A 23,582-nucleotide genomic window follows, 5' to 3' on the forward strand; every position below is an offset into this window, starting at 1 on the left:
AAGAGCAAACAGGAATAGCCAACGTGTGACTGATGTGGGTCAACACCGGAGCAAGGGCTGGACACAGAGAAGGACAGTGAGCACAGGAGCACGTGTAACTGAAATGGACTCACACCCAGGAACAGTGGTCAGGTTCCTCAGGCAAGACTTGCCCTACACTGCAGGCAGACCCTTCCATCAGGCTGCAACCCAGCCCCAGCCTCTCCTTTCCCAAAGCTGGGGTACTGGGGTTTTCCCCATAATCCATGCCATCACCTCTGCACTCACCCCATGCTGCACGTAACCCCAAGAGACTGCAGGGCACCAGCCATACACAGCTGAAGCCAAACCATTAAACCAGCACAGGCTGAGCATTATACATGGGCAATCTTCCAGCCACCTCCCCCAATTTGTCCCGGTTTCCTGGGACGAATAATGTCCAGACGCACTGCAACTTCTTTTGTTTATACACACTAAGTATATAAAACTAATTCTGAGATTTATTTTTCCCCACGCCCTCATAAACAGCAAAACCATATTCTGCAGCCTGAAATGCAGCTTCTCTCTTCCCTTTCACACAAGGGATCTTCACGAGAACGCCTTGCCTCTAAAGCTTTTAATTAAAAATCTGAGGAAAGCAATATAAAAGTGTAAAGATAACGTCTTCATTTTAATGAAAACAAACCCAGATGAACTTTAATTGCCCTGCGGCTCTTCCAATATTCATCATCCCGAGTATGCACATTTATGAGATGGCAACAGAGGAGAGAGAGCCTGAAGAGTCACTTGGAGCCCACAGTGCTGGTCGGCAGCACCTCGAGGGTGGGGTCTGACATCCGAGGTCACTCCAGCCCAGCTTCAGTCTTTGGCCTCCTCCCATCCAAAAACTGGAGCCTGTGACAGCTGCGAGCAGGGCGTCAGCAGCACAGCCCCAAAGGCTTTTTCTTTTCCCTAAAAAGTACTTGGATGTTTAATTTAACAGTTTAATCCACCTGGTGCTGAAGCCCAGCCTTACCTGCTGCATCCTCAGAGAAAGCTTGTTATCTCCATAATGCACTTCCTGCTTTTATTTTGCGTCTAAGAAAGTCATTACATTTTATCGAAAGTCATGTTTGTTGAGTGATGAATGTTACCAAGTTGCATAGTTACCATAAATATTTATAATCCCACACAGTACATCCAGACTAAGTTTTCATGACAAGCCAAGCACGTGTCACTCGTGTCCCTCTCGATCCCACTGTCTGTCTCTCATGCCTACTGGGAGCTGGGAAAGAGACTAACAAACCTGCCCACAAAGCTGACACAGGCTTAAAGCTCAGGTTCAGGAATATATAAACAGAAAGAGAGCAGGTTAAAATTAGATATTAGGAAGAAATTCTTCAGTCTGAGGGTAGTGAGACACTGGAACAGGTTGCCCAAAGGAGTTGTGGATGCCTCATCCCTGGGAGTGTTCAAGGCCAGGCTGGACAGAGCTTGGAGCAATCTGGTCTACTGGAAGGTGTCCCTGCCCATGGCCAGAGAGTTGGAATGAGATGAGCTTTAAGGCCCCTTCCAACCCAACTATTATATACTTTTCTGTATCCTACTGGTTTAGGCACACAGAAGGAAACTCACTCTCAAGTCAGGCCATCACCTCCCCAGCTGCTCTGTGGGCCCTCACCTGTGAGCACAGGTGAGCCAGCAAGTAGGACAACATTCACCTGCCTCCATGTGATGCAATACAGTCCCCATTTAAAATATTTCCCCTTCAGGAGAAGGACCATAACCATAGCATTTTCCTTGCTGTGGTCAAACAGCCCTTGCACTGCTGTGGCTTATTAAAACCCTGCCTTAAGCACTTTCCATGTGGTGGATTTTCCCTTCCCTGTTTAGATGTATCATGCTTCATACAACTGGGGAGCATGGCATCACAAGCACCGCCTGGGATCCAGCCACAGGTTCCTCAAAAACACTTTAAAAATGATTAGAGTTTACTGTATTTACCATTTCTGCAGTGCAAAAAATGAAACAGTCGCTTGGATCTGTTCTGTATTCTACTTCAAAAAAAACTGTGCCCCAGATCCCAGTGAATTTCCAGGTCCTCCATGCCATAGGAGGGTCCAAAGAATTCTGGGAGCAATACTCTTCTCAGTAACACAGATCTCCTCAGCCACACAGGACCAGGTAGAATAAATACTTTCAGCCTCTCTTCAGTAAGAAAAAAAAAAGTCAGGGAACACACTACATCTTAAACAATAAGACAGTGACTTTTGAAAACTTATACAGTCTTTTATTAAAAACTAGTAACAGTGTTCTGGGCTCAACCTTTTTTTTTGATAGGACAAAAAACAGAGGCATGAAAAGAGGCACGAAGGAATTCAGTCAGTTTACCCTGAGTGCTCTTGATAGCAAAGCCCACAAGTGACAGATTCTGAACCTCCTAACACGTTAAACACATGCCAAGCAAGCGGTATAAATAAAAGAAATATATAGTTAAAGGAACCCTGAAGAAGTAACTCTACATTCTGGCAGGAAGTTCATTCACTCAGCTCAGATGCTGGGGTACAGTTCAAACACTTGCACAGGTGCACAGAGTGGTGCTACAGGGAAGTACCAAATCTCGTTCCTCATTCAGACCAACTTGTCCCCCTCATTTAAAGCATGTGACCCAAAAAGACAAGAACAAGCACACCCAGCACTATTTACAGTGTCTGAGTTCCAGCTAAATGGTGAAACCACAGGGTTGGTAAACACACCTTTACAAAAGATCAGGCAAGCAGAAAACCTGCTACACCTTTGCAGGCGCAGTGAGTAAACCCAGCTGAAATAAAACTTCTCATACTAAATTGTCCAACATTCTGTATAGATGTGCTATAGCAAAGGTAGCTGCCCTTCCACTTTAACTACAACCTTTTTTAGAGCTTGCAGTGGAGTACCTACAGGAAAGCAATGAAATTCTTGGACCAAAAGGTTAATTATCGCTCCTTGAATCCCCAAAGGAGTTACAAGTGGATTAAAAGCAGAAACAGAGTAAGCAGCAGCTCTGAAAGGGACATGAAAGCATTAAATACAGTCAGCAGTAGTGGAAACAAAGTGTGGGAAACTGTAAAAAAAAAAAAAAAGTCAGAGGTAAAAATGCCATTTTGGGTAGTCTAGGGAGGAGGGATTACTGTCAAGCAGGCAGAGACATTCCTCGCCCTGCCCTGTACAGCTCTGCAGCACTTACCCTCAGGAAGATAAAGCAAGTGAACATTCCCATGCAACTGCCTTACACTGCAGGACTGTTCACTGGCAGAACTGCCTTTTGCATCCCTCTCCAGCTGGCTGCTGGCAAAGCCAAGGTGTTTCACCAGCTCCAGTCTTTCTTCTACATATTTAAGAATGGGTCTTTTGAGAAAGGGCTTTTCTCTGGAGCTCAGCATTTCCAGGCACGGCTCACAGCACAGCTCTATCGTGCTGGCACGGCTGAGGCTCCACAAATCCAGTAACACATAAGGGTGAGCAACAGCAAGTGCACCCAGAGGATCCCATCAGACCCTCCATTCTGTCAGCTCCAAGGCATGAGGCACTGATCTCCCTGCTGGCCACACTGCAGCCTGGAAAAACTCCACACGCCTCATCTCCCATCAGCTCAGCTGTGGTGCTTTCTCACCACCAGCTTCTAACAGAGACTGTAATTACACCCTGTAAAAGCACATGTCCTCCTAAAACTAGCACCTCTTTATGGAGTAATACAAACCATCTCTCTAAGGAAGTCATTCCTATGTGAGTCTATCCTGAAGGCTGTTCCCACCTTGCAAGTAACTAAGATAAATCTCTTTCAAACACTTAACAGTCACTTCTACTCCATAATAAATCATGTTAAGAACATTTAACATAGTTCCATTTGCTAGATCAAAGCATTTATTCCAATTTAATTCCATTTTAGAACTGTACTTTTAAAAAGCAAAAAGACATCAACTAAAGCTTCAAGAATAGGATGAAAATGATAAAGCACAGAAGGTAGTTAAGCTTTGAAACAGAGGAGGGCACATCCAGACTAGAGGCCAAAAAAGTCTCACTGGAAAACTGGTATTCCAGCTACAAGCACTTAAAGAGATGAGGTGATGAGGTCTAAAAGCATCATCCAGCAAACATTTAAGCAGAAGAGGTACCTGGCCCAGAACTGTTCTGCTGAGTCACGTTCGCACAGCACAGCAAAAGCAGGCAGCAATGTGCTTCCAGTGCACCAGCAGTTCTTTTTGCTGCAGAACATTAGCTGAGAAACTACTTTAAAGGCAACAGAGGCATCTGCCAAACCAGGCTGCTGAATCATCAAGGATGGGGAAACTGAAAGACTGGGCTTAGAGCCCCATCTCAGAGGAGGGCTCAGAACACTTCACTTATTCTTTCTGTAATACAGGAGGACCTACAGGACAGTCTGACCTGATAAATGGTTTCCAGCAAGGAGGAAAGGGTATATTTAAAGCACAATTATCTTATCCAGTATCAATAAGACTGTCCCTTCACTTAAGCATATTAATATTAGACTTGGTAAATACAACCATTAAAACCTTTCTTTTCTATTTTTTCAAGTCAAAGCACACTGTGCTGAAATTACTTTTAAAAAAAAATCATCACAGTAATGAAAACCTAATCATAATAAGAATCCAGAGAAGCAAACAGCCTTCGAAGCTTACAAGGAAAGTGTAAATTATTCTTCCTCTTGAGGCTGCTCTAGCTCAAAATGCAGCTTGGAAGGAGAATGAGAAGAGAATGACATTTTATATTGATCTGATGAGGACAGCTTGCTTCTACCTTTACCAAAATGCTTTGCTGAAATGTCTCACATCAGGAGGGAACCAAATTGAGCAACACAGAAAAACTGCTAGGAGAGATGTTCTACAAAGAGAAACCTTAACTCCAACGACATGTTTGCAAACCTACCACCTATCAGCTTGAGCCTCCAGGCTGTAACCCAGCATGAGGGCATCATTATGGTCCTATGATCATTCTACCAACTTCTGATGGAGCTTCTTAGAGAATATCTCCCAGGAAAAAAAATTAAAGCAACTGTAAACTTGCCTTCCTTCAAAAACCCACTCAAAATTCAGGTCTGCTTCTTATAATGAAGCACAGGGCAGTACACAGACCTGCTGGGATCAGCATATTCAGGTAAGCCAAGAATAGCAGACATTACTGTTATTCGCCATTTCTTTCCTGCTTCCCTTTTTTCCAATCTCAGCATTTTTAGGATCTTAAAATCTCATCACAGATACTGTGAGATGTCTGGACAAGTGTTAGCACAAGTAAAATCATAAGGCTAACTTTCCACAAAGCCCGCAAATATGCGCCACTTACAGCCATTATTTCAATCCCATTATTTTTCCTTCAACGAACACACATGCAAATAAACACATTCAATTTAATGGTCCACTTCAAGCATTGTTTTTAAATGTCTTTTCAGTGCAATGGTCGAGTTCTACATCCCAGGAAATATGGTGCCCTCCCCTAAGCGCTAAGGAAAGCCATCTTCCCAGTTTTACAAAATCCCTCGTTGGCCCACAAATGGCTCATGTAAAGCAGGGGGTTTCTGCCAAGCTCACTGACCTGCTGTGATGCATCTCCATTCACGATGTGAGGCATCATGGCTACCTCCCCGTTCAGCAACGGCGGCAGCTCCAGCGGGATTTGGTCGGTCATCATCATTGTGACGTACATTCATGGAGAATTTTCCTCAACGGACTTCCTGCAAGACAAAAAAAAAAAACAACAAAAAAATAGCAGTTAAAGACCCTGAAAGAAACCCACTTGTGCTTTAGGAGGTCCTTTTGCCATCAAGCAACTTAAGCAGGACCCCCGGTTTTGCGTCAGGATGGCACACGGGAACTCACGGCTCCGAACAGAGGTTTGAAACGGTAGGTCAAAAGCACAGAGGGTCAAACTTCCACGCAAGACTGCCGAAAACCAACTGGTCAGATTTCCACTCTTTCCCACAATCATCATCCTCAGCCCCTCACCACTGAAACAGGCAATGTCTGTGACACTCAGAGAGCTTTGCTGTTCTCCTAAAAGCCAGCATCCTGCTTGCTACCACAGCTCTCAGAAAACTACATCGCTCACATGGTTAAGATGTTAGAGCAGTTTCACTCAACAGCCACACTTCAAAGCCAAACACCTTCGTTTTCTTTCTAGGGCCCTGTAAAGAGCATGAACTGCCACTACAGCACAAAGAGCAGACGCCTGACTTGCATTTAATCATGATCCAAAAGGCTTAAGGTTTCTGCAGGAGCAGGAGGGACAGCACCATTCCCATGCTCTGAGCACCCCGTGCTAGACAGAGAACAACAGAAAACGACGATCTCACTCAAGGATTTGTGAAAAATCACACACCGCTTCCAGCACACCCTCCCCCTTCACAGCTAACTGATGTGATACGTGAGCATCACCAAAACCACAAGAAGCTGCTTTGTAAAAACAAGTCTTAATTCAGCATTAAGGGTACCATCATGCTGCTTTACGGGGCAATAATCCAGCTCTAGTGAATAAAATGGATGATCTCATCACATAGTTTATCCAGACTTGTGCACAAGGACTCGTAAGCAAAGCAACCTCACGTGTCCAGCGCTGAGCAGGCAGCCTCCTTAGTACCCCTCATGCCAGAGAATCCCAAAGTCCTCCTCATATACATCCCAAATTCAAGTTAGAAAAAAGAATATGCTGGGACTTAAGTGGCAGGTGACAGCCAGGTATTCAGCTGGCACAAGACCACCAGAGTACAGAGAGGGGATCTTTTGCCACAGAGTAATGGGGAAATCGCAGCTTACAAGGAAAGTGTTGTGGGAGCCATAAACCAGGAGTTTAAATCATTTGCTCCAGAGGGGATGAAGGACTGAGGCCAACCCCGCCAGGGTTGGAGCATGTGGTTCCACAGACACAGCATCCTGCAAACCTTACATCCCTGTACCTGTTCGGCACCCAGGTGCTGCCGGGCTTTAAAGTTTATATATTTTTAATGTTTTTAGTTTAATGACTAAATTGACAGTTGAGTTGAAATAAACTGTCTTCATTTGCATCACCCACTTCCAAAGCTCACTGCAACCCCATCACCTGCACAGCCATTTAATGATCAGGAACATCAGCCTGACCAGGAGATGCTCCTTCAGCTCCTGAAGAGGACCACTTGTGTGATTTAAAAGTGACAGCAGTGCCCACATGGACTGAATCCTATCTGTCCTTTCATTTTTATCACACAGGCCCCTGCACATTTAAGTAGAATCAGAAGACTAAAAGTGCATTTGTTTCTCAGATGATGTGCAAACCTGGCCCTGTCACCTCCAGCCACACAGCTTAAGACCAGCATTTTAATTTAGTACCAAATTTAGCACAACTTCCACAGCTCTTTCTGGTGGTTTTATTTGTATGAAAATACCACTTTTCTAATCATCACTTCACTGAGATATAAACAAAGGTAATGTATTATTATCTATCCTTAAACTAAATTCCTCCTTTTACAGGACAGGAGTTCAATAAGCTTGAGACACAGTTGTTAAAGAACACAATGTTCATAGGAGCTATTTTAAACCCATATGAAGCAGGCCCCTCTTCCTCCAAATAAGTGACATGTTCATCTGAAATGAAAGCCCAAATCTGAAAGCCCCAGCTTTAACAGAGTTTAAGCATCACACTGATGCTATTTTCTTGAGGAGAAGAAAAAAAAAAAAAAGAAAGCCAGACTGTAGCTTGAAGCTACATATTTTCCTAGTAATATTTCCATTCCAGGCACAACAACCAATATGTTGACGTTTATTTGCGACATGTCATTATTTAAAGTTTTACAGCTGCATTCCTTTTGCTTTATTAATTGTTTGTCACTACAGCCGTGTCTACACTTGCCTCACTTGAAAGGGAAAAAAAAAATAAGGAAAAATAAATATAAGGGCTTCCTGTATTTGTCAGGTCTGGTATGACCCTACCTGAGACGATGCCAGCAGCAGTACTGGCTACAAGGCACAGCTGGCCACTGGCAGGGATTTTTGCAGTATTTTACTACAGGCAGAGTTAGGTGAGACAGAGTTAAGACATCTACCATGAGACTGGCAGACTTCACTCCAAAGCCAAACCCTTTGGAAACAGGGCTCACACCACACACTTTTTGAGCTTATTTGCTCATTTATCCTACTTAAAACAGATTTATTAGCCTTGCTTTCACACCCCTCCTAAAACCTAGCGTTCTTCTACCTCAGCGGATGCAAAGTTGATTAACACAAAGAAGGTGAGGTCTGAACACCAGCAGTTTCTTTTTCCTGCAAATTCAGAACATCGACGGAAGAAAACACCAGACGAGGACTCAAAGAGCCAGGTCACATTCCAGGATATGAGAACTCTTCCTTAGCTAAAATATGAACTGCCAAATACTAACCCACAGATTTTTGTTTCAGGTACTAACTCAAATTTGGGGTTTTGTCTAGAAAGCTGACTATATTTAAACTTTAAAAAGATATTTCCTGTACGTCTACATTCCCCAGGTTTGGCTGGGACGCACCACAGCAATGCCAGCGTGGAGCAAGAGGCTGCATCTCCCTCTCTAGTTACCTCCAGAATATGGAAATCACAGTTTCCCATATTGCTGTAGAGCTAGAAAGAAATAGTCATCCAAGTTTGATGTCTCTGTCCCCAAATCAAACTTGCAAATCATTTGATGTTTGCAAGTCACCGTTGCAAACCCGATTTTGAATTCAGTACTGCAGCCTTCTGATCCCTGAGATGACTCTGTTTCCTTGAATTAATTCAATATGTGAATTAGTAATACATAAATTAGTTGCACATGGAACCGGAGAGAAAACTAAAACACACAGAAGAACAAAGTGTAACGATCTAAAACCCCATGTCCATGTATGGTCAATTAACATGACCTAACAGGTTATGTCAGAGTTCTCCTGACATTCCAAAAGCAGTGTGAACCACATCAAGATAACCAATTCTACTTTTCCTAGAAGGTTTTACCCATGCTATTAGTGAGGCTAGAAGCCAAGAACATTTTTCTTTTTGTGATTTTCTTCCTACCTTCTGTCTTTTACAACACCAAAGAACCTCTTCCAGCTATGGCACTCTAATTCAGAGAACCTGGCAGAAGAAAGAGGAGTCCTGAATATTCAGTCCTGTGACCACACTCTGCAAAGGCTCAGTTTTTATTTCCCTGCAGCAGACCATTAAGAGGTACTGAACAAAGTGTTCTGCTTTTTTATCACAATCATCTGGAATTACAAAAGTTGTACTCTAACAAGGACAGACAGCTTTCCAATGCTGAGTAGAGCCATATACTCTGGTTTATTTAAGATGCAACAAAAATCCAGTGCTTAACACACATTTCATTCACTCAGTGCTTGCTTATATATATTCTGCCTATTTAGAAAAGAACACACTACATAGAGAGTAAGAAGAACTCCCATTCAATCCTAGTGTTATTAAAGATTTGAAATGCACACAGTATAAACTAAAAAAGGATGAATTTTCTCTTTCCAGCCTAAAAAGAAAAACCCTTACCACCTCAGCATGATGAAGTTCACGGACAGTGCACACACAGGGTTACACAGCCCTTTCTACCACTAAAAACATATATATTTAAAAGTATGTATTGTATGAGCCCCTTTTATACCATTCTGTATGTACTGGGTGATCTCTTGCACAGTGGTTGATGCACTGACCAGAGAAGTAATCCAACCCAGCAGGAACTTCCTTGGTACTTTACAACCATGGGAAAAGCTAGTTCAGGTGGGACAAGGAAAAACAACTGCACTTCACTGACCCTCAAACACTCGCGTTGTTATAAATGGGACAAAAAAATAGGAGTTCCTTAAAGTGATTTTCCTGTGGTTAAAAAACATATATGGAATCATGGTTCCCACCTGGCACCACTGAGCAGTCAAACATGACTTTAAAAACACGGGCCCCAAAAACGCAAGGCTCAAATATTTCTAGAAGAAAACTCACTTTGGAAAAGAAATACAGTGAAATACAACGAGAATTGGTATTCACAGGAGTCATTACCTGCAGCACATGTTAGTCTGCCAAAAAGAAAAATAATTTGAAACCATCTGTTATTTTTCAGGAGTTTGTATGTGCTATGGAAGAACTGTTATCAAAGTCTGGTATGTCAAATCATGTCACTGCTCTGGTTCTTATATCGTTGAAGAAATGGGTGCTTTTTCAGGGGTATTTTGAACAATCTTTTGAGTAAGATAGGAAAAAAACTAAGGAAAAAATTGGTATATGTACAGATGGTATATAAATATAAACATATTTGTACACACACATACTCAAACACTAAGAATTTGATATGGGTCTGTGACCCACTGGGAAGGCTCCAAACGAGGAGTGCTCCCTCTGCACGTTCCTGTTTATGTTGGTGTTTGTGTGCAAGAGCTAAGAGAGCTCACACACTGCCCTGCTTGCCTGTTGTATTTTGTACAGCACACGCTGAAGTTTACGATTTTAATTAAAAAATACATAACAATTACATTTTCACTGAAAAGCAGAGCAGTAAATAGAGTTGCTTTCAGGAGACTCCTGCCATGGCTTGCCACTCCAATTCAAAGAGGAGTGGTAATAATTGTTCATGTAGAAAAGCCTCTTGAGACATGAGCAGTACCTGGAGGTATGTGCACAGATGGTTGGTCAAGGCACAAACAGTCTGGAATTTGTCTTGTCTGCTGTGCCTTCATTAGTTTAGTTAAATCACATCCGTCTGAAGAGCGACTGAAACCTGAACCCATTCTTTCCCTGTTTAATTGCAAACACGGTAGATTAGCTTGGAAGCATCCAAACAGACGGGCTTCTTCACAACAATTTTGAAGAAATACATGCAATTCTAAAAATCTGTTATGACAAAAGAAAACAGATTAGAGGGAATGCATACCCACAGAGCCACTGGCATTTTATGCGAGGTAGTGAAATGCCTGCTGCTTGCTCTCTGTGCCATTTCAGACACAAGGACATCAATAGCTGGATCCTATCTCCAGCAAGCTGAAAAGCATAAACATCCTCTCAAAACTTAACCACTGTAATTAATCAGTGGGTTTATTCCCCTCTAGTTTATTTTAAATAACGACACACTTCAATGTCCATGGTACGTTCCATCTCTGAAAACGGAATTACCAGCAGTATTCACAATACCATACAGGATCAAGGAAACTTAGCCTTGCTTTTCCCCCAAACTGGTGTGAGATTCCCAAGGCAGCAATCCAGAGGGTAATGATATGAGGATTTTCAGTAGTTTGCGTTTATTTAGACCTAAAATTTGACCTCAAGTTTTCCGGGCTTGAAATCATCATCATAAACAACAGCAATTTTGTAATTGCAACAGCAACAACAGCAAATTTGTAATAAAATAACCAGCTGCATGCCCCTCATAGGAAATCTTTGTCATTTAGGAACAGAAAAACTGCTAAGAATTGGTTCCTAGCCTAACCTTTAGGAAGAAACGGAATAACCAAGTAACTTCAAGCACGTACCAGAAAGGAGCATCAGGAACGGGGAGATCAGGTCAAACAGCATCATACAAGAGGATCTTATTTCACAAGGCAAGTACAACTAATCAACAGATAATAGCTCTGATGAAATACTGGAATAAAGCAAGCTGGCCCACAAAGGAGTCTTTTACCAAAGGAAAACTTTGCCCCACTAGTGGCTTTTTCCCCCGCTTTTCCAGGGGGAAATCTCGTGAAAACTCGTGTAAGAAAAGCCAACGCACCCTCCTCCCACCCCACTCACGGCTGGGGTGTGCACGTGCCTGAAGGCAGTCAGACTTGTGTGAAAACCTAGTGGAACTAGATTTAAGGGAATAAAATACACCAGGGGTGAAACAGATCTCCAAAATTCTTATTAGGCTTATATTAGCTACGGTTGAGCAGAAAGCCACAGGCAGACGAGTTAATCCAATGGTTCCACAGCACTCTCACTTCTGCAAATAGTATTAGAGCAGGAAATTCGTCTGGTGCTCAAAATCAATTCTAAAACATGCAAACACACCATGGCTACAGCCTGCACTGCTGCCAGGAGAGCAAGCTGCACTGAGAGACAACTTGGATACAACTCACTCTCACCATTTGGGTTTCCTGTGCTTTTTGTTCATTCTGAAAATTAGGTTCATAATTTTTCCTATTTATATTCCTTTCCTTCTTCTTTGTTCTCACACCTTTCTTTCCTCACCTTCCTCCGTATTAATCATAACGGATGAAGAAGACTCACGAGGGATGTAGTTGCAAAAATAGAGAAGTTTTCAGGCACACAGTTCTCACACATTTTCATAGCACTTCTTCCAAGCAGCCACAGGCTGAGATAAACTCATCTTAAACAATAGTGGCCAATTATTTTTTCCATTATTTTTAGTGTTGTCCATTCTGGCACAACTTGCTTTAAATACCAACTACTTCAAACTTCTTTTTTTTTTTTTTTACAGAAGTTACTTTACGCACTTCCAGAAATACAAGCAGCAATTAAACATTTCAAACTAATTTGTTCTTCCTTGTCCACCCTCAGAGACATATGAGTTAGAGAGTTCTGGATGCTGATGAATTGCCAGCTGTACAACACATCACCAACTGCACTCAAAACCTCTGCGCTTTTCTAGAAGACCACAATCCACATCAAACAGGGTGAATGTGAAGCAGGAAGAGATTTAAATTGCATATTAAAAAGAAATTCCTCCCAGTGAGGGTGGGGAGGCCCTGGCACAGGTTGTCCAGAGAAGCTGTGGCTGCCCCATCCCTGGAAGTGTCCAAGGCCACGTTGGATGGGGCTTGGAGCAACCTGGGATAGTGGAAGGTGTCCCTGCCCATGGCAAGGGGGTAGGAATGAGATGAGGACACGAGTGGAGGATGACAATGCCCCAACAGTCCCCATCCCACAGCACAAACTGGTCCCCTAAAGGCAAAGAGCCATTCTGTGTAAGAGACAACACTGCACACTTTGTATGATCACCCTTTTCAGGGTTCTCTATGCTCTGTATTAGCTCTGGCAAAAGCAATTTGCAAATGAAATTCACAACACCAGACTAAACACAATTGGAATAAACTGCTATTTGCTTGAAACAATTTGTGTGAGGAGAACAACTCCTTTTCCATCCAGACCTGTTATCAGTTTGGGCCCTGGTCCTGTAAACATTTGCACCAGGGTACCTCTTTACGCTCTCTTAATAGTTTTATTAAGTACTGAACTCCCCCAGATCAGGGTTGCAACCCCATGCACGTGCCCAAGGACATGGGCAAAACCCCTGCCCAAAGAGAAGTTCTTGCACAAAGGTGCAAGTCAGATAAGGCACAGGAATGCTTCATCTGTTTGCTTTCTCACTCCATTTAATAGCCAGAGTATTAATCATGGTTCCAGGCTGATAAGCACAGCATTTGTCGATAAATACCCTCCCCTTCAACTCTGCTCTCTCAAATAATCATCCCTCTGCAATAATATCACAAAGACCTTGGTTATCTGCTCTGGAGTTCCTGTGCAGTGAGGAACCTCCTGGAATCAATGGGGTGTGGATTATTTTTTTTTTTTACCACTAATTAAAACACACACACACACACAAAAAAAAGGCTATCTCTGCTATCGATCTGCAGCGCTTGAAAAAGCACACAAACCAAGCTCCATCTCCAACCAGGTCTCAGCACACCTTTGTGCAGCACAAGCTCCCGCTGTCGCCGTTCACCGCTAACCTGACTCCGGGCTGACGCTGCTGCGCCGACAAAGTGGCTCATTGTGTTATTGTGGGAAAGCGCTCTGGAGAGATCTCCCATTCAGCCCCGGGATTCGAGAACAGGCATTCACACGGAGCGGCCGCTGCCAGGGAGCACCTCTGGATGGCTGCCGGAGAAGGTTCTCATGGAGGAGGAAAGTTGAGCCCGCTGTTATCATCGTGCTCGCAGGATCCGAGTGCTTGGGTTGTGTTATTAACAAGGAAACCAACCCAAAGCCCACCACCCAAACTCCACCAACTCCAGAACTTTTCAGCATCAGGAGAAAGAGTTAGAAGTTTCGTCACACTGCCCATCACTTTCACAGAACGTCAAAAACTCCTCCAAATTTTTACTTTTCTGAACTACTTCACAAAAACGAACACTGTGTTACCTATGAAGGCTTCTCTTAATTTGAGATAGACAGGAATTTATACTTTTAAAAAAAAAAAAAAAGGCCCATAACCCACCAACAAAAAAGAAACCACACACACAAAAATCAAATCATTGTTCCATACAACTATTGAGTAATTTCCATATCCAGGACCTTACTAGAAAGAAGCCTCTCCTACTCCAGGTATCCGATTTTTATCTCCAATGATAATAAAGCATCAAGGATTCAAAAACACTGAATCTTTAAACACAGAGTACTAAAGGGGAGTCGTTTTCTTTAAGGTGGGAAGACAAAGGGTCTCTATCTAGACAGAAAATACTGTGCTGAACATGCCACCTGCTGCAGCTATAAAGCTCAAGTTATCTATTAAATGGTTTAAAAGGGAAAACCTTTGAGGTTTGTTACCTGTCTGAAGTGGGGCACAGCTTGTAACACAGACTGAAGGAGAAATGAAGTTCTGTTGATACAGCAGGGGCAGTCCAGTGAGGTCACCAGCACTCAGGTGGTCTGCATGCAATTTAATTCTGAATCCTCACCCTTCTCAGCTAATTCCCACTCTCTGCCAAATCATTCAGGCAATGGAAAGATGAAAATTATTCTCAATAAAAATAAATTGGTATTGTGCTTCCATAATAACACACACAGTGAAGTACTGGACAGCTTGTATTAGGAACTGGGAAACCAACAGCACTGAAAACTACACCAAGCCCAGCAGTGCTGGTTGAAAGGCAGTCTCATGGCACGGTGCCAGGGGGATGGATGCTTTTCACGCCCTGTGTGCAGTCAAAAGGCAGCAGCCCCAATCCTACTAGTTACAGGAGTTACTCATTGCTAAGTTACAAGTCTTTCTTAATTAAAATTTTCTAATATTTCACTTATTGACTCTGATACTAGAGCTTTCAGGTAAGAGCAGTACTGAAAGATTATTAACACACCTTATACTAGTTACTCTTCACATAAGGAAAAGCTTATGAAGATCAATGAAAATGTTCCTAAATCCTCGAACAAGCAGTGCATACCTTCCAGTTCCAGCCCATTGCTAGAAACCCAGGCTCCTCTGGGAATAATCCCTGAAAGAGTGAATCCAAAGGCAACCTATTGTTTCTGGTTCTTTGAGTGTTTTTTAATGAAAAAAACCATCATCCAAAATATCCTATTAGTGTTTTCTCCTGTTTTGAAACTAGGACAGCTTGTTGTTACTATAAGCTTAGGCTGAAAGGCAGGAAAATCAGAGAAAAAAATGAGAAGGAATTGCAAGAAAATCATATTTTGCTCTATGTCTGCAGACAGATACCCGGAGTTTGTTTCCTAAAAACCTGGGAGGACACAGACATGACCATCCAAGCCTACACAGATTCCCTTTAGGACAAAACAGTTAGTATTAACCTGCAGGCTCCCATTAAAAATTAATCTTGGGGGAAGGCAGCTCAGGTGGTCTCTGGGACTCAGACACCCATGACTGCAGAGTGATGGGGGCAACACCCTGCGTGTTGGAGACCAGCCCATGTGCCCTGGTTGGCCCATACAACTCTGCAGAAGGTAAAATTTTAAAGATAAAGAATAATCAAAGGGTTTCAAATAAAGCTGTGGAGAGACAAGAGGCACATATATGTAAGGCAATAATAAGAACCAGAAGTTGAAGTAGATAAAGGAAAAGTAAATTCCTGCACAAGCTGCAGTTATTTTTTAATGCAAACACTATTTAATCAAAAAGAGGGCAGTCATGCTTCTTTATGTTTCCCTATTGATACAAGAACACACAGCTCCAATGAAGCCAATTAAACCCCTGAAACTCAAGTTAACTTTCCACATCCTTTAAATGACACAATTCCAGTCAAGCAAAAAAACTTAAACAGACAAGTAGCAGAAAGCAAACCAACCTTCAAGCTTCACATCACATGTACCTGAAGTTACATTTTCCCTTGTTACACTTGGAAAAATTCATTTCCATAGCTGCATACCAAACACCAGAGGTGCAGGAGCCTAGAGTCTATTCAAATACACTTAAGAAACCCAATTAAAGGAAGAATCATAGAATCATTCAGGTTGCAAAAGACCTTCAAGACCACAGAATCCAACTGTTACCCCAGTGCTGCCAACTTCAGCACTAAACCATGTCCCCAGGTGCCACATCTAAACATCTTTTAAATCCCTCCAGGGATGGTAACTCTACCACTTCCCTGGACAGCCTTCTTCAAGTTGTACTCTATAGAGGTGAACCATGAGAAGGTTGGTCTTACCAAACATCAGTGGGGTTTTTGATCAAAAGAATAAAAGTTCCTGACTTAAGACGAATGCACTTTCCCTTCTGCTCTGTGAGATAGCAGAGTTTGTCCCTCTCTCTCCCTGGCTCTGCAACAGCATCCCCAGCCCCATGGATACAACACACTATTCCAGAAGAACAGCAGGGAGCCATAAACTTTCCTGGCTCATCTGTTGCTGGACGCTTGTTGCTGTCAAGCCCCACACTGAGAGCCCTTCCAGCCCAAATCACTAACCAGAGTTATTGAGTTGGTGTTTCCCTGGGGCTGTTTCACACCACACCTGCCAAAACGTGGCCATGACAAGCAAGGGACAAACAGGGACACATCTTGCGTGGCAAAGGCACATGGAAGCCAGAGTGGAACTCAGCACCACAGACTCCGTCCAAAACACCTTCTTCCTTTCTCTGCTCCACTGATTTTCAGAAGATAAGCAAACTTATTTCCCATGTTGGCATAAACAGCCTGTTTACTACTTATGAACATGGGGCAGATCCATTGTATAAACCTCAGAGCAGACTGGGAGCAATGAAATCGTCCGTAACAAAGCAAAGCTTATCTTTGGGTCCTAAGCAAAACCTCTTTTACAGTAATAAATCTGTAGCAACAATCATTCACAGGATTTCTGCCTTCTGGAAAGAAATTAAAAAAAAACCAACCAACCAACCAACAAACCCATGGTCTCCCATGAATATTTTTTATAATTATAATATAAAATTATACTTATAATTTTTATAACTTATATCTTTATATATAAATTATATATAATTTTTATATAATTCATATATTTATAATTTGTATATTTATAATTATAATTATTTTAATTTATAATTCTAGACAGAATTCAAAAATTAAAGTATTTTGGAAAGGCAGAGAAAAAACTAGCTTTGCACCCTAAAACCCACAAACCTGAATTTCAAGAAATGGACTTTGACTTGGTAGGCATATTAGAGTGGGAGAACATTACCTTAACAGCAAGCAGTTTCAGGGGGTTGGGGAGAAGGTACAAATACACAGTTCGTCCACCAAATTCCAATAAACAGGTGAGAACAAAATATGCAAGTCCTTCAAACATTAGAAAATTCACCTCATAACTCAACTGGAGGAAAGCCAAGTGAGAAAAAGACTCAACCCACAAGAAAGGCTAATTCTCTAGGGGTGTTTCCTACAGGATCTTTCATAAATATAAAGCACTTCACCACATGTCCTGACAGTCCAGCTTTTCCTGGACATGCATCTCACTTTGCTTATTGCAGGAGAAATTCACAGAAATCCTCTGGAGCAAAGAATGATAGACTAAGTTTAAGTCAAATATACAAATATAATATATGTGCCTGGAAACAAATTTCAAAAATTCAATGTGGGTTGACAGCAGCTTCCCTTTGACAGCGGAGGCAGAAACATCGGAATATCAGCAAAGCCCGGAGTCTGCCTGCAGGGTTCCGATGGCTTTAGCACAGGACTCACCCAAGGAAAAGGCTTTCCCAGTCAAATTTAGTTGTGCTCAGTTTTACCTGAATGATATAACTGACACACGACCCGGCAAGATTTTACTCCCAGGGGAGCTCCCCCAAGGCACACTCGAGTCTGTGTGAATAAGCTGGAACATCCAGGTGCTATCACCAAAAGTATGGCACAACCTCCATCCTTTAATATTTACATTCTGACCCACTTCAGTCACATTTTGGCAGCACAGAGTCCACAGAAATACCCACCTTAACAGTATAGTACACAGTTAATCAGTGACAAAGACCCATCCATTAACACCAGTGGTTCTTTCCAGCAAAAGGTCCCAGAGATTCAAGCAGGTTGCATTTGTTACCCAATTTCTAAGGGTAAGATGCATATTTTCCACCACTTGACATGCTAATATATGGTTAAAAATTAAGTAAAACTAAGTGATATTATTCTCTACCTACAAAACAACATATTCCTCTTGGTGCAGGGGAGGAAGATGACACGTCCATGCAACAATTAATAAATGCTCTCAATAGTAATGGACCCGTGTAGTAAAAAGCACTCCCACTCTCTCATGTGAACATATTCCTCCTCCCACTTCTCTCTCTAGTCCCTAATCATAACTCCAGGTTGGTACAGAAAGACAGCCTGGGTGTTCAGAGTAGGTTTAACCTGCTGATGAGAATATGAGCAATGGGGTGTGCTGCAGAAACCTCCCAGTACCAAACAGCTGTTCAGTAGCTCATCTTCCTCCTGATGCTCACTGAGGAAATTCCCTCATCCTTTATGAATTTTGACTAATTTTTTCCAATGCCCCAGATGAAACCTCAACCATAAGATTTTTCTCTCATCTTTTTACTGTGTTCCTGGACATTGCTGCATCAAGCTCTGCTACAAACAATCTAAATCACAGATCGCCCCTCACCGTCCCATCGGTGACAGAGATACCTCACACTTCATAAAGCCACTACTTAGAGCACAGCATACATAAATCAGTGCTACAGCTCCACACTAAGTCATCATCACTGTCCACTACAGTTTTAAATACTCAGAAATTAGTTCTATGAAATTCAGCACCATAACAAGTCACTTCACCCTCAGTATCTTCTCTCTTCAAGGAAGTGCAGAACTAGATTTATTATTATTTCCATCAGAAGCTCAACCTGCAAAAACTTTTGTCTTCAAATTTGAAGCTGAAGAGATTCTGATTTTCCTTCTCATCCATATACATCAGTGGTACAGAAATCTCAGGTGAGTACTTGGTCAGAAGCAACAGTTTAGATATTCATTCTCACCTAAACTGAGCAGATTATAACATGTTTATTACTACAAACATAATGATGTCAAGGTACATTAGTATTTACGGCTTTTTATTGATGAAATTAAGCAAAGTCACTTAGTCAATGGTAATTTACTTCTCGTCACAAACCACCAGTGGGCTGAGCCTCCTACTTGTTATATAGGGGCAGTACTAGGGCTAATAATAAACAAAGTGGTCCCATAATCACCAACTGCATTCTCCTTACTGCATGAATGCTCAGGCATCACTGGGTTGTAAAAGGATTAAGAATTCCTGAAGATTAACAGAAACTGACCAAAAAAAAGGCAGAAATGTGGTGGTATCTAACACCACAGCTACACAGCTGGTAAACCAACAGGGTTTTTAGACCATCTAACAGACTGGAAACTCACTCTCAGAAGTCACTATTCCCTCTCTAGGAAGGATCACTATGGGAAAACGCATGATTTAGTGCAGTTAAACATTATGCACCAGCTGTCAGATCTGTAAGTGATACTGTAACAGGGATCTACATTTGTCATCAAGTTACTTAGCCACTGGCAGTAATGCAGAACCAGAGTCAGTGAGCTCCCCATCCCAAATATAAATAGCTATGGCAGACAACAGGATAAAAGCTTTATTTTAGACTTTTATGTTAAATAAAACACAGTCAAACACAAAGTAGAGGTCACAAAGAGATTTTTTTTAAACATTTTCAAGAAAACTAATCAGTAGCAAGAAGATAAGAACACACAGAACAGGTGTATAGAGCTGGATCAAAACAAGTCATTTCCAGGTATGCCAGTGGCCCCAAAACCAAAATGAGGGGTGTTCTGTTTAGTACAGTAGTGTCAGGCCACTGCTCATCAGTACAATAAATCTGGCAACTATTTTTGAAGCTTGCCTTGGAAGCTTCCTCTCCTGTAGGCTACATTCAGGGTCCTGCTCTTCCCATATCCAATCACAGAGGTTTGACATCACCATGCAAGTCACGAGATGTATATGTATACACACATATATACAACACCCATCCACATAATGGGTACAAATACCTTCATTTATCTTAAGATCCTTGGAATGCTTAAGCCATGCTCAGAAATAAGCAAGTTCAAAAGAATTACTAAAGCAGTCGAGAGAAAAAAAAAAAAAATCTCAAGTTCCCCCTCTCTTTTTCCTGGATTTAACCTGCCACAAAGTCCTGCGGGCTGACAGCGTGTCCTTGAGCCCTGAATCCCAGCATGCCAAAGCCTTACACACACTCGCTCCAGAGAGCGGCGTTCCAGGGAGCGCAGCTCCTGCCACTGGCACATACCAAAGATTCCAGATCGTTTTTGCACCACGGCTAAAACGTTCTCATCAACTTGGATTTCTGTTGTAACGTGTTACCCCAGCCCCAGAAAGTGCAGTCTCAGCGTGGTGAGTTCAGTGTTCTTTCAGGAAGCCTTCTCATGGGTGCTGGCGATAGCAGAGAAAATGGGTTGAATTTAACACACACCATAATGCCCGTGTTTCAAAAAACAAATTCCAGCTATAAACCCTAAGAATGCCACACCTACCAAATTCTTTTCTTTTTATTAGCACAGAGAAGACAGGAACAGAGGTGCTTCATTAATGCCTCAGCTCTTCACTACACTGCACTCCCTCTGCAAGTTTTACTGAATTGCTAAATAGACATTGCTGACTTTGAGATACGTCTACAGGCAAACAAATCCTTTATGAAAATACTTGTTGCTAGAAACACACACAAGAGTTTATGGTAAACAATATGTTCTCATTGTATTTAATAGCTGTAGGTCTTTGTTAGCAACAGCTACCCCAGAACATGCAGCCACATTCACGAGATCAAGTGAATTCTATCTGGAGTTTACAGAAGGAAGCATATACAAACAGTCTCACAAAGGTATTTTCCTAGCAGGAAGCTACAAGTACTTCTCCGTCGCTCCGGCGGCGGCCAACTCCGCCATCAATGGGGGAGCAGGCAGCAGCAGTGCTAAGCACACTTTACTTTCACTGTGGGATTAACCAGATCACAAATCACCAATTAAATCCTGCTTTATGATTTAGGTTTTAATTCATTACAAATGCAACAGCAAAACGCAAAGCAGAGCCTGGTGGAAGTCAGTCAGGAGAGCTTTGCGCTGGTTGTCCCTGTCCTGAGGCTCAGCCCTCTTTGGAATTAAATGCCTTTTTAATCGCAGTGATCAAAAGTGTCATATTTTTATAAGAAACTAATGATTAATTACTGTATATCGTTGACAGCAATAAACACAAATCACTAAATATTCAGTGTGCAACTAGGCACACTGGTGCCATTACCACTACATAACAAGTGTGTATTTTCCTGTTCTCCAAAGCCTATTTCTTCACTTGAGATGGGAAAACTAGAAACTTCTCATCTTCTACAATGAAGAACTTTCCCTCCCCTGCTTCCATTTTGTGGATTTTCTGCCAGTAATATTGTTGAAAAATAAATTCTTCTGGACAGGAAATATCCTGCACAAAGGATATCCAGCTTTATGATCCTTAAAATGTTGTGCATTCCTCCCGATCTGTCATCGCACAGGCCAGCTGCCGGCATGCCAGAGGGTGGGCAATGCCTTTCGGGTGGCCAGGAAGGGCCCCCCCTGCATATCCCCCTGAGGTGGTGGTAGCCTCACACCTTTGGATAAATCAGCTCCTTCAGATTTCCTTGAGGTTCCCCTTTTCTCCACCCTCAGCCCCAGCCGTCGCACTGTGGTCCAACGAGACACGACGCAACGTGGCTTTCCAAGCACCCCTGGCTATCAGGAGCACATCCTCCCCAGCCTCTCCTGATAAGGTGCTTTAAGGTATGCCCACAAACCCCATCTTAATGGCCTAATCTGATGTAGGTGGCTTGCCCTTTCCAACGATCCCTTCGTTTAATTTCCTCAACAACTGCACTCCACAAAAGCAAACATCCTGTCCCGCTTCCAGAGCCAGATCCCAGCTGTGGCAGGCGGCTGCCAGCAGCACGGGCAGCAGGGGTGCAGGGATAAGAAAGTCGGGTCCAGCCCGTGTTGGGGAGCTCCACCAGCTGTCCTGTTACTGAGCAGGTTCACTCCATGGAATGGGCCAGAAGTTACAGCGATGGACACATGGTTGCAAAATAAATTTTTGTAAAATAAGGAAGGGGTGGTGGTTCTGAAGCCTTGTACCCATCCCACCCCTAAGTTGTGGTCCCCTCGCAACCCACTAGGAGTGAACAAACACGTTGTTCATTAGACTTCTGGGTGGTAACAGCAACTGTACGGAAATCTTAAACTTTAATGAAGTCACCTAAATTACACAGTGTAGATACCGGGGGTAGTCACATCATCACCTACTACGCAACTCTTCCCTGCTTGACCAGCCTCAAGCCCCATGAAACAATATCCAAGAGGATGATTCACATCTAACATTTTCACAGTAGTCAGTAGCTTACATTTCTTAACCAAAAGCAGACAAATCTTAACAATCCCTCCTATTAAAATCAGGATTCAATCCCTCTAAGGCACAGTGACACTTCAGTAGCTTGCTGTCTCTTCCTATGAGCAGGACAGTCAACATCCAAAGCTAAATGCAGAGGAGCAGTTGAGGTAAAGCCAAGGCTGCCACCCCTGGAACAAGGGCGGCTGTTCCACAAAAAAGAAGAAAGCATTTCAAGAAAGAGAAGCACTAATTCTGACAGCACAAAACTGCAGCCATGACACTTGGATCCTTTTTAAAACACATTTCTTTGAAGGTTTTTAAGTGCCACTTATTCTTTTAATAGACATCCAAATCTAGCCCCAGTAATAAAGAACGCTATTTAAATATCTCTTTTCTTGATAAGAATACCAAATCACTGTGGTTTCACTGGAGACAAGCAGGGGATAATACTCCATTCGCAGAAGATCTCAAAACAACACCAGTTGCCATTTTTAGTACCCCATAAATGATGCTGCTTCTTGGAGTGTTCCAATACAGCCTTAGCCAAAGGATATTCTCATTCCAGTCAGTTCCACTTGCTATATCTGACAAGCTCACGGCTACAGGATACCCAGTCCAAGGTAAGGTCCCTGTGCACTGGCCCTTGTATCCTGACAGCACAGACACATCACCATACTCACTCTCCCAACCCTGGCTGACTTTGTGCAGTGCTGAACTCCCCACCCAATATCCACCACAATACCCAGTGTCACTGCTGTTGTGGCAGAGCACCCCTAAAGATATTTACTCAGCTATGGCCACAGACCCAGTTTTCATAAGAGCAAGCACTCCCTTTGAAAAACAACTCCACAGAAAGAAGTTATGTATCTTGTCTGAACACCACATGCTTGGACACACTCAGGCTTCAGTCAGCACTGCAGCAACAAAAGTACAATTGTAGTGTTTTTCTCATTTCTGTTGGCTTCCCCTTGTTAGCTGGCACAGGTTAGAGCCTACTCAGTGCCTCACATCAATAACTAATGTTCAAAGTAAAATGCAGGAAAAAAAAAAAAAGGACGTCTTGATCTGCTCACAAGCACAGAGCAAGCACTTTA

General features: G+C 42.6%; 1 protein-coding gene across 2 annotated transcripts in view; it reads right to left on the reverse strand.

The window, feature by feature from the left end:
- The window catches only part of FNDC3B (fibronectin type III domain containing 3B), a 188,062-nt gene that overhangs the window by 144,533 nt on the left and 19,947 nt on the right, over positions 1–23,582 (reverse strand). For both annotated transcript variants that reach the window (XM_050308081.1, XM_050308082.1), the window contains exon 2: positions 5,548–5,686. In XM_050308081.1, the coding sequence (XP_050164038.1) occupies positions 5,548–5,658 (111 nt within the window). In that variant the 5' untranslated portion in view covers positions 5,659–5,686. The remainder of the gene's footprint in view (positions 1–5,547; positions 5,687–23,582) is intronic.

This window comes from Myiozetetes cayanensis, unplaced genomic scaffold (genome assembly GCF_022539395.1).
Source record: "Myiozetetes cayanensis isolate MyiCay16 unplaced genomic scaffold, myiCay2020 scf13, whole genome shotgun sequence".
Classification (NCBI taxonomy): domain Eukaryota; kingdom Metazoa; phylum Chordata; class Aves; order Passeriformes; family Tyrannidae; genus Myiozetetes; species Myiozetetes cayanensis.